At 29.6% G+C, this 12,997-nt stretch overlaps 1 protein-coding gene across 2 annotated transcripts in view; it reads left to right on the plus strand.

Moving 5' to 3' along the window:
* Positions 1 to 12,306: 12,306 nt before the first annotated feature.
* LOC136970209 (uncharacterized) overlaps positions 12,307 to 12,997 on the plus strand; it is a 61,225-nt gene continuing 60,534 nt past the window's right edge. For both annotated transcript variants that reach the window (XM_067264633.1, XM_067264634.1), the window contains exons 1-2: positions 12,307 to 12,464; positions 12,596 to 12,641. In XM_067264633.1, coding sequence (XP_067120734.1) covers positions 12,408 to 12,464; positions 12,596 to 12,641 — 103 coding nt within the window. In that variant the 5' untranslated portion in view covers positions 12,307 to 12,407. The remainder of the gene's footprint in view (positions 12,465 to 12,595; positions 12,642 to 12,997) is intronic.

A 12,997-nucleotide genomic window follows, 5' to 3' on the forward strand; every position in this document is an offset into this window, starting at 1 on the left:
ATTTTTTTACTATTAACGATACTTTAATAACATTTGTATAAAAGTTGTTAATTCGTATCAAAGTTTTTTGTTCCTTAATTGACTTTTTTTGGTCCTATTTTTTGTTTTTCTAACGTGTTTGAGATGAGTCTTTAATCTGGATAATCGAAGACAAATCTCACTTACTAAATGACTTTTTTTCTTCGGTCCAAGTTTAAATTATAATCTTAACTAATTTCAGGACAAATTTTGTGTTTTTTTTTTTTGTTTTTAATGAAATTTGTTAGATGACAACTTGGTACCCCTCCATTCAGTTTTGCTAATTAAGGATCAGTATTATGTGCATTCTGATTTTTGTTTTGTAAGGATCAATATAAGAGAGGATCCTGAGCTCATAAGGATCTCTGTTTGCGATTTTTATGATCTTTTATTTTTGCTTGATTTTTCAGTGAGGTTAAATGATACTATAAATAGTAACTAAATCTCCTATGAAGCATTTCTAAAGACTAAGATTCAATATGATGCCTTTAAAGGCTCAATATTCAAAAGTATGCTTTTTTTGTATGGTCCTCTTATTCTTTCAATCAGATAATTTGGAAGGTTTAAGGCTTAATTCTAAGGTTTGTCTGAAATAAAATGTTTTTAAGGCTCAAGGTTTTCGTGTTTAACAAACAGCCTAAAACACGAAAACCTTGAGCCTTTAAAAGATAGGCCTGTTAAGTTGGAAGCACAAGATAGGCTTCAGCCTTTACACATAGTACTTCTCTATAGAATTATGATTCCTAGAGCTTCAAATCTGAACTTGAATCAAAGGTGGAGTAAATCACTAAATTGAGTCGAGTCCATTTATGGCTCCAAATTTAAAAGATTTACTCGAAAAAAACTGAATTTTTTCTACATTTTTATGAGATAAAAATCAAAAAAAAACAGCCAAATATATACACAAATATAATTGTTGAAAAATAAACTTTTCATCCTTCGAGTCGTCTTCTAGAAAAAATCACTCTAATATTTCACAAAGTAAATTTTCCAACGTCACCAACAATAAACAACGGTGCCATTTATAACAAAGAATAGAGTAGATATTTTTTTTGTGCTTTGTCACCCCCTCTTCTTCTTGCTTAGACGAGATTTATGAAGGTCTCTTGTCTAGAAGAAAGCTGACAGACGACGTGTCGGGCAAAGTTCACTGTCAACCAAGCACCTTCACAAGTGACAAACCAGTTAGAAAAGCTTCAACCTTATCACCTGTCCTATAGGACATAGGATTTATGCTTGATGATATTGATGAAAACAGCATCTTTGAATGACTTTAGACACATTTCTACTGAAAGATTAATGGTATTTACTGCATTCTACACTCTTTATTTTCTTATAACTAATACAAATACAGCATTAAGTATTGATTTAAAGTATAAATTGTACTTCTAAAGTTGTTTCTCTCTCCTTTTTTCTTGCGTATCAAGATGAAAATGTCATTGTTCTAACTCCTGGAAGAGGAGGAGGAGAGATGCAAACTTTGAAGAAAAATAACTTAAAAATATTCTGTAAATAAAATTTTTAAATTTTTTTCTTGAATATAATGCACAAAAAATTTACTTTTTATATTTTTATAAAAAAAGCAATATCTTTGGTTTACCTTCTTTATAATAAATATTTATGAAGTGATGCAGAAGATGTGTCATATATACTTCGATACAAATTGGAGTTTTACTTATTTACGTTATATAAATTTGCAATTTTATCTTGTAATTTTAAACTAGAATATGTAAAATTTGATATTAAAACTTTATATTTGTAGTTTATTTTTATAAAATTGGAAAAATATTCGATTTTTCTAACGTGTTTACTGATTGATGATGCACCAATTTTAGATTGCTCCTCATTATCAGAAATGTACAGATTATATTGAACATATTACTTAATAAAACTGATAACATATAAAGTCTGTTATATCAATCACATCAGCATTAAATAACCCCTAAAATTATTATAATTTCGCTTTAAAAGATTTGCAGAACATATCAATTCAGCATCCATCTCTTGCGGAGACAAGCGATAAAAAGATCAGTTTTATCTTGTAAATTTAAAGTGTAATTATTAAAAAAAATTAATATTAAAACTCTATATTTTAATTTTATTTTTAAGAAATTGGAAAAATATTCGATTTTTCTAACGTGTTTACTGATTATACATCTAGATAATCATTGATGTTGCACCAATTCTAGATTGCTCCTCATCAGAGATGCACAGATGTTATCGAATACATTACTTAATAGAATTGATAACTTATAAAGTCTGTTATATCAATCACATCAGCATTAAATAACCCCCCAAAATTATAATTTTACCTTAAGGCTCTCTGTATGCATCCATCTCTGAATACATCAATTGCATCCATCTCTTGCGGAGGAGAAGAGACAAAGACCAATTTGGAGTCCCTCTAATGATTGTTTAATTAGCTAGGAAATGAAGTTGAAGTTGGATAGCAACTGCTGAAGTCGTTGTTTATCGATAAAGCACCAATTGACAAAGATATAGGAGTATCGATCCATCTCCAACTAACCAGCTCTGTTGTGATTAATGGTAAAACAATGGGAGACTAGAGGATAGAAAATTCTGATAAAGTAGTAATTAAGTGAAAGATGTAGAGGAGTATACATTTTAAATAAAATTAAAGAATTTTTAATCTTTAAACTTTAAATATTTTAAATTTTATAACGAATAATGATGCTAAGGTCGTATCCATAAACCTCTTGTAAAGGCAGTTTTCCTTTACTTTCATCCTTTATCTTGGATGAAAGCTATTTTTAAAAGATTTAGAACACCTAAAAATATTAAAATAAAAATTAATTTTATAGAATATTTATTCATTTTTGATTACAATTAATTAATAAGCTGTAAAATAATATATATTTTACATAAATTCTCTTTTCTTTCTGATTATTTTCGATAGAATTAACATATTTTAGCATCAAGAAAAACTAAATTATATTCATAAAATTCGATTTATTTCGACTTTAATTTTAAAAAATAAGTAAAAATTTAAACTTTACAACAAAATTACGAACATAAGAATATTAAAAAATACGAATAAATCATCAAGAAAACAAGTTGGAGAAAAATCATTTTTCTTGCATGTGTTCTGTTTAATTAATTTATTTTAATAACAAAACAATGTTTACATTTATTTTATACCCTAAAGGTTTACTTTAAAATCTTCTTCTTTATGTATTTTATGAGTTATTTTAAGAATAAATTCGCTCTTTTTCTTCTAACGAAATGTTCTTTTGTGTCAATCTTTCCACTGATCATTCATGCGAAGTTTACCATTCGTAAATGTTTTTTATTTTTATTTTTCACTTTTCAACGAAGGCAAAATGAGGTGAAGAAAACACAATACAACGATAAAAACATGAATGTTGACTTGTTTCTTCAACAAAAATAAATATGTTAGTCCTTTATTTGTTCAACTGGAGTAGTTTGGTAACGTTGTTGAAAGATGCTTCCACTTTTTTTTCTTTTTCCTCTTCTTCCTGGATTTTCTTAAAATTTTATTGAGTAAAAATTGTATTTTTTTAAAAATATCTATAAATTCTTCAATTTTTATATAAATATAGCATGTAATAATTTGTTATAAATTAATTATATTTCATCTTTGCTAAATTGTGGCTCTGATATTAAGGTTTATTCGAATATTTTGAGATTTTTTAATATTAAAATTAATTAGTTAATTTGTTTTTTTAAAATATTGATTTAAATTTTTACTTGACTACTCTTTAATTTTTTATTTTACGAAAGATAAAATTTTTGTTTTGTTTATTTAAATATAAAATTAATTTTATTCTCAATTTAACCTTTCGTAAATTCTATTGCTTTTTTTAAAATTTTCATAAATAAATTATTTTTCTAAGTTTATAAAAAAAAATTCAATTAAATTTTGTAAATTTTTCACCTAAATTTTAATATGATTGTTTACTTCAAATTGTTTTCCTAGATGTTCTACATAAAAGTGAGCCATTATTTTCCATTATTTATCAATTTTTCCTGCTTAAAAATGAGCAATTATTCCTAATTTTCCCTACATAAAAATGAGCAATTATTCCTAATTTTCCCTACATAAAAATGAGCAATTATTCCTAATTTTCCCTACATAAAAATGAGCAATTATTCCTAATTTTCCCTACATAAAAATGAGCAATTATTCCTAATTTTCCCTACATAAAAATGAGCAATTATTCCTAATTTTCCCTACATAAAAGTGACAATTTACCTTAAATTTTCTTGTTAAAAACTAACAATTCAGCATATTTCCTTGTTTTCTTGTAAATAAAATCAATATAATTTTATTTAATTTTTAATATAATTTTTCCCTTCTAAGAAAACTAATTTTACTCCTCATTTTTCTACATAAAATAAAACTTGATTATGCAAATTAATTATTTAAAAAATTAAGAAAAGAAATTCCCTCGTAACAACAGTAAATAACACTTTAAAATTAGACGAAACACTCGACAGAGTGAAGATTTATACTGTAGAAGTGCATTACCACCAACATAAATCATTTGGTTCTAAGTAAAGTTTCCTCCCTTTTGTAAATTTTACGACTTTAATATTTAATGTTTGTCATTTTAATATATAAAATTTCACTAATAAGCTACAGAGCATTGTTCTAAACATATTTATTTAATTCTGCATGGGGAGAAATGGACAGAAACGAGTAAAGTAAATGATGGCATGAAATGTGGATGCATTCTTTTATTTATAGTTATAAACTAGAAAGTTAGTAAATAAAACAGTTAATAAATTATTTAAAATATTACCTAATATATATTCTTTGATATAAACTTAAAAATTTTTAAACGTAGAGTATCATTCTCTCAAGAGAAAGCATCAACGAAGACAAGGATGCCGATGAAGACGCTGCAGAATACAAATTAAATAATTAAATTATTCTAAATTTTTTTATTTATTTATTAAATTTTATATATTTTATTAATTACAATTAACAAATTTTATAAAACTGTAATATTTTTGATTATAATTAATAAATTTTATAAAGTTGTAGCTACGTTTTATTAAAATATTTGCAATAATCCATATCAATAAGGAAAGGATGCTGATGAGGATGCTGGAGAATACAAGCCAAATAATTGAATTGAATTATTCTAAAAGAAATCTTATTAATTTATTAAATTTTATATATTTTATAGATTATAATCAACGAATTTTATAAATTTATAAACATTTTTTTTTATTAAAATAAATAAAATAATCGATAAAGTAGTAAGGTTTCTTAACTTGTTTCTACATCTCAAATGTCCATTTTCTACGTGGAGAAAGGTTAGAAATTATTTGGAAAGGCGAAAATAATTGGATATATCTTCAATTTTCTGTCTTTTATTGATCGCTAAATAGCTACTAACAAAGAAATTCCTTTGGTCTCCCCCAACGAAACTGCTTTTACTTCAGCTAATTTACAAAGATTGAATGAAGACAATATTACGTTGTAAGCGTTAAATTACAATTTTAATTTCAACATTAATTAAAACCGCAACAATAACAATCTCATCTGATATCAGAAAATGTAATTTTAACATCATTTGCCAGGTTATAAAAATAAAGTAAGTGAACTTTTACCAAGATTAAATGTATTTTATTTATCCCCTTTTTTCTCTTATTAAATCTCTCTTTTTTAATAAAAAAAGAGTGTTTTTTCGGAAAGTTATTTTTTATTCAAGGTTTTTCTTTAGTTCTGCTACATGTTTTTCCATAGGTTAAATAAGGCTTTCAGGTTTGCTAGAGTCTACTTTTCCATAAGTTAAGGCTAAATTTTTCTATGGAAAGGGTAACTTTTTTTTATATTTTCTATGCCAAGGCTAAAAAATATACCTTCTTTTTAATAAATAAATCTTATTTTTCTGTGTTTCTATTGGAAACAAATCTATTTGCCTTCATTTTTAATGAATAAAAATTAAGGCAAGTTGTCTATCGTTTTTTACTTTAAAGCTAATAACTTGGCCTTAAATTTAATAACTAAAGATTAATTTTTAATGTATTTTTTGAGGTTAGGACTAACAAATTTATCTTAATTCATATATTAAGACTATGGCATGTTAATTTTGATTTATAAAGGGTATTTTTCATGATTTTTTACGTTAGGTTTGCCTTATTTTTTCTATCTGAAAGTTGGTTTTTACCTCTTTATTAAGGCTAATATATTTGCAATACTTTTCTTATGTAAGGGCTTAAATTTGCTACACAAAAATTAAACAGGTTTGCCTTAATTTTAGATACAAAATACCTACTAATTTTACTACATTAATGCTAAACTTTTCTACATAAAATTTAACAAATTTACCTTAATTATATATACAAGAAGGCTACTGCTTTGCCTTTGCATCAGGAAAATAAAGGCTGGAGTATGTGCCTTAATTCCCCGGGAAAAAACTAAATTATATCAATAATTATAGAATTTTCCGTAATTTTAGTTACAAAAGGCTACTAATTAATCATAAATTCAATTTATTTTAATTAAATTTTAATATAAATAAAATTTAATTATAATTAATTTTTAACATATTCAGGTAGCAAGATGATCTCTTGCTACCTGAACATGTATGCGTCGTCTAGAAAATGGAATTATTATCGCTTAAATATTGATGATGAGGAGGAGGAGGATGTAAAAATTGTGAAAAATATCATTTCAAATCGTTTAACCATCATTTAAATATCATCAAACCGATTAATGGTGCTTAAGTCGGTGCTAATTTTCATTATCTTAATCACGATCGTGCATCATCATCATCATCATCTTTTTTTTCTCTTCGTTTTGTATGATTAATATACTGAAATAATGATGTATTATCATCATATTTAGTTTGTTGCATCATCATTTTTTTGTTTGAGAAAATCAATGGGAGTAGTAGATTGGGTTAGGAGATTCATCATTGTATTTGTTAGGATGATGATAGGTTTTCTGAGTTTTGCCTTCAACTTCTATTGATGTTATTCACAATAATTGAGTACATCATCATTATATTTGCTAGTATAAATGAATAATCATTATTTCTGTGATAAAATTAATAGATACCAATAGATTCTAGTTAAGTGATTCAAACAATAGATGAAGATATATTTATACTAACCGATATAAAAATGTAAATTATCCTCTTCTTTATCTTTAACGGATAGATAGACGGATTTAGGACGATTATTAGATAGATATGATTTAAGACACATTTAGGAAGATGATAAGGATAATAACAGCTAGATTAGTCTACAAATATGTAAAAATTTGTGTATAATAGGCATATTTTCTCAATTTGCATTATGTAATACGTGGTTTTCAGGAAGAAGCAATCATCCAAAAAAGGAATTTTTTAATTTCCTTTTTTTTAATGCAAAAAAAAATGGTGATAACGCATTGCTCTCTTTAATTACTACGACATCCTGTAACCAAAACGTGGGATAAACAGAGTAAGAGACGAAAAAAATAGATTAGAACTAAGTCAAACATGTTGAATAGATCCTCCTTCATCTTCAATACGATAAATCTTCAAAACACGGTGTTGCAAATGGATAATTATCATCGTGGGAGATGCTTACAAGCAGATAGGAGTAATGAACTCGACGTTTCTTTTCATCCAACCCACTTATGCGCCATTTTAAAAGCTTTTAGACAAAGGGACGACTAGGGTTTGACCCTTGGGATAGTGTCCAGCTACAGAATCCCCCAATTAGAAGGAGATCAATGGCCGTGACCTCACAATGACCCCCCCATTGCAGTGGGTTAAAGGGATAACGCGGAAGCGAGGGAACTTATCCATTCTTTTCTATCTCTTGGGGATTTTTTTCTTTTCCTCCTCTCTGTAGGATTACAAGAGGAGCAGCTGCGGGCAGTTTTCGTCCTCCAGAGATTATCTTTTCTTTCCAACTTCCCACCCACTTACTTAAAAACAGCTGATTTTTTCGGAAGGGGAGGTTCCTAGATATTAATTTGAAGTAGAAATCCTTAAAAAAATACACTTTTTTTAATATATATATATATCAGTAAATGTAAACTTAAATTGTTAATTTGTAAATTTGCATACATTGCTGCAAATTTTTATATTAATTAAATTTTTTCTTCAAATTTGTTGAATATTAATTTGTATTTTTTATGATTTAAACGTTAATTAATCCCCTATTTTTAATTTTTTCTTTGATTTTTTCTAGTATCTAGAGATGCTGTAAAGTGCGAAATTCCCCCCCCAAACCCCATAAACATGGGAAGATTTTAGAAGAAAGCCAAAAAATCCTACCATTTTTATCTGCATTTTTGTATTTTTTTTTTTTTTTTTTTTGACCAATAAATCACCAAGACACAATAAACATTCCTCTCCTTTGAATAATTAAAACAATAATCTGATTTAAGATTGGGTAAACATGCATCAAGTAATTGTTGGAAGCATATAAATTTGCGGAATTATCATCAAAGTGCGCTACTCATCCCCCGTTTTGAAGTTATATAGACGATAAAAGGGGGTAGAGAGAGAGAGCAAGAGAACTAATAAATGATGCAGACCTCACCTATAACACACGAGGTCCTAGTTTAATAGCCGTACAACCAATAGGAGGTTGGTAAAGGAGGGTCATCTTCTACAGAAATTAGATAAAGAGATGGGTTTAGTGCTTCATAGGAATTGTTAGAAGAGAGGATAGAGGACAGGTGTCCATCAAAGGAACAATTCTGATAATCTGTACCAAGGGGGGATTATTTTTAGTGTACTCTTCTGTAAGGGATGATTCTAAAAAGTTGTGTGTTTACTTAGAAACTTTTTTTTTGTAGATTAGTTAGGGGGTGAATAGGGTCGTTCATGGGAAAGTTCCATCGTAAATGGTGAGTTGTGAAAGTCGTGAGGGGGGTTGAAAGTAGGATGATCTTTATTGTTTTCTGGGGGGTTTTCGTGCGTGATTAAGTGAATACTTTGAAGAGGGTTTTTTAAAGTATTTTGGGTGTGTTTAGGATGGATAGGGTGAATCACCAGCTTTTCTGGCCACGTGAAGTGTCTCAACTGCTTCGTGAATCACGTGTTTTAGTCGTGTGAACTGCCTAAATCATTTCGTGAATTATACGTGTCAATCGTGAATCAATTGTCTCGTTGCATACACACACGAATTATGTAAATTATTGAGTGAATCAGATGGTTTACATAATCACGAGGACTTTTTTAGTCACACGGTTTACTTATGCACGTGAATTCTTTAAGCCACTTCTTAAATCACATATTATACCTGACCACTTGAATTCCGTAAACCTGTAAACCACGTGCTTACGTAATCACGTGGTTCACGTCGGGACAGTCACGTGAACCATTTAAATTACTTTAGTCATGTGAATTTTACAGCGTAGTCACGTGATGTGTCAAAATTTATAAATCCAGCAATCCCGCAACTCTGGATTTTAATAGAATATTTTTTCTTTCGATATTAACTCAATGCGTGTGTGACGTAGTATTTGCATCAGTCATCGCCGTCAGTGACGTCAGTCTGGCCTGTCACGTGACTAATTCAAACATTTTTCGATGTCTACGTGGTATTACACATATCTTTTTCCTGCCTCTATTTAAAACTGTAGTAACTTGTTAAATATTTAATCAATTGCTGCTAAAAGTAAAAAATTTATAAAGCTAGTTAAAAATAATGTTTAAGATACGTTCCTTTCTAAAAACACTCAAATTATTATTTAATTTTAGTATCTGAACCCGTTTTAAACTAGGAAAGTAGATGCTAGATACGTGAATATGTTGAATATATAATGAAAAATTTGGTTAAACTAACGAATTCTCCATTAAATTAATATAAGTGAAAGTGGTGTTTTTAGAAAATTTAGCTTTTTTCTCTGTTTCTATTCACGAAAGAGGCTCATTTTGCAAGAGAAAGGCTCGTTTTCTCTTCCACAATAACACAGCTTAAATGACCTTCAGAAGGTTTGTTTAGTAAAAAAAAGGATCGTTTCAAACTTATTTTCTTCCAAAAAGGCTTATTTAAAGCGAGTTAAAACGTTGAATGTATTAAGAAAACTTTAGTTATTTTAATGGTATGAACCTTCTTTATTAAAAAAAAAATAAGGTTTTCGTGCATAAAAGGCTTGCTTTAAAAAGAAAACAGGCTCATGTTTTGTAGAGGAACGTCTCTATCATTAAGATAAGCAACTTTTTCTTTACGTAGCAACGTATACACGTATTTTGACTCTTATTCTAAACAAAAAGAAGTTTTTTTAGAAGGTAAAAAGGCTATGTTTTACAACCTTCACCTAAAGTAATTCAGTTACGATATATCGAGTGAAACTGAAGATTGTTTCCTTAAAAAAATTTCATTTTCTAAAAAAATTCGATAAAATTCGTGATCCTAGATAAGTCTCCTTTATCCTTAAATAAGATTAATTTCCCTACTTTCACAGTTGAGCTTTTCATTAAAGATTTAAAGAAAAACCCTGTCATGTGACCGTGTTTACCAATAAAGGAGGTAATCTCATCACACGCCCAGTTATCTACATCCTTAACCTTTGACCTCTACTAAGGTATTAAATCTCCTTCTAGTAAAGAAACCTCATCTTATACAATGAACCCTTTATGTTTAAACACTGTATATTAATTAATTGAATTGTCTTATCTGTTTTGATACATCTATAAAAACATTTTTTTCTTATTAAGTAGCCTTACATCAACATTAATTAAGGCTAAGATTGCATTAAATGATGTTTATGCATTTGAAGTAATAATTTCAGAAGCTTTATCTTCAAATAAACGTTACTTATAGGTTTAACGCCATCTAAATCTTTGTATCCTTTCTGTAACCTTTATATAAAGGCTGTGAATGTATAGAATGTTCGATAAAGAAGCTATATATATGGGCATTAATTTTTTATAGGCTCGATCTTCATGCCTGTAAATCTTTATTAAAGGTTTATCAATGAAATACAAAGGCTGTAAGGCTTAAAAGATTTGTTTTGAAGGCTTAATCATTGGAAACGTTGAGGCTAAAGCAATTCGTTGTTTAAACCGTAAAGCCTCCAATTATTAAATTCATAACAAGAGCTTAAATTGTTTATTAAAGATTTGAAAGGCTTTAAGGCTGACCACAAAGTCTTTTTATTTTAATTTAATTTAAGTGAATCTTAATTAATTGTTTGTAAGCCTTATTTTTGCTGAGTATGTATATATAAGCCTAGAATTTATTAAATAATTTTAAAAGTTTTTAAGCCTTGAAAAGCCTTAAACCTTACTAGAAATTAGCGTTAGCCTTTATGGAAGTAGCCTTTATACAAAATTAATGTTTTAATTATTAATTATAAATTAAAAATGTAAGTGTAAAGCCTTAAATCCCCTAAACTTTCACCAATAATAGCAAGAGATACCCTTAAAGAACGTAGATTCTTTCAGAGATTCCAAAGACCTCTAACAGGATATTTATTAAAGACAACAGATCATATCCAGGTCAAAGACCAGGCAGCAATCTTGCCTTTAGTGTTTGATAGCTTCAGGGGGTTACGACCTACACTTCGCAAAGACACCGGAAAAACGAGGCTGAAGAGCTCTCAATCACCATGATGATAATCGAGATCTTTCAAATCATTTATTTCATCTAAACTCAGGCTTTATAAAGGGTGGAAACTCGGAAAAAGGCTACTTTAAAAGCTTCTGTCGAGCCTTTATGTCTTAAAACTCTGAAGCTAACCTTAAAATTAAACGCATCACTAAGGCTCGAGTAAAAGATGATTTTGAAATCGTTAACGAGCCTGCAGGATAGCCTTATCGACAATCATACGTCTTTAAGGACATTATTAAGCTTCCAAACGAGCCTTAAAGGCAATATGTTGCTTTTAAGGCTAGAATTTCTCGTATAACTAGCTTTAGTGTATAAAAACGAATATAAGGCATTGATAAGATGTTAGCCTTAACGCACGATCCCTTGATTTTAATGCTAGTCGCAAAACCTCTCGATAAGCCTTAAAGTTCATTAAACCTCATAGAATTAACATTGTAATTAAAAATAAACAATGCCGTCTGCCAATACGAGGCTCTCATGTTGTGCTTGAGCAACAACACAACATAAGAGCCTTACAGGCAACATTCCCTATTGTAATGCTTGCCAGGGAACATTCCCAGGGTCTGCGCGGTGTCAAAGTGACAATTAGGAACGAGTAACCCTATCCTTCCGAACGAAACTTCTCTCGGAAAGCGCTAAACACCTGCACGGTTCGTCACGTGACCGGGGGTGGAAGGATGGCGCTCCGATCGTACGCTGCCATCTGCCTGTACTGGCAGACAGCGTCGGGCGTCACCTCATTCAGTCAGCGTCTTGGAAGGCGAGGAGTTATGCCCCGTCGATCAGGAGTTAAGTTTGGAGCCTCTTCACGTGGTGGTTGATTTGGTGAAGTGAGGATGGCTGATCCAAGGACGCTTGTAGAAGGGTCTTTGAAATACAGAGATGGAAGGAAGGTAACGGTCACGTGGATCGTTAGCATTTGTGTGTGTGTTTTATATATATAAATATATATATATATATGTATGTATGTATATATATATATGTCAAAAAGGGGGATATGTAACACATTAGTTCTCTGTTCTAGTGGAAGTCCAGGTGGTGTGTAGTCAGCAAGCTGTCACCAGTAGCAGGTGGGTAACGTTCTATGTCAACAAAGCTCTTTTTTTTGCATACATATAAGGCTGTAATTTTACCTAAAATGTAGCCTTAAAATTAAAGAATCTTTAGGTGTGTAATTTACCTATGTTTAAAAGACCTTAAAGGTCATTTATCGCGTGATAATGATGGTATATAATCCGCGTCACAGCTTAACAAATGAGTTCTTTCGACCCTCCTGGGGATTAATGTTATAAAAGGGAGGCACACACGGCGTCACGTGATTGAAAAGCAAAATTTTCAATCGATTCGAGTCCATTCGTCCAGTCAGTGGTAATACCTCGTGGTTTGTGTGGCCTGGGTCCAGACATTGCGGCGACACGGGGAATTT

The sequence above is a fragment of the Centruroides vittatus genome, unplaced genomic scaffold, assembly GCF_030686945.1.
Source record: "Centruroides vittatus isolate TY-2023 unplaced genomic scaffold, ASM3068694v2 contig_19, whole genome shotgun sequence".
NCBI classification, from domain to species: Eukaryota; Metazoa; Arthropoda; class Arachnida; order Scorpiones; family Buthidae; genus Centruroides; species Centruroides vittatus.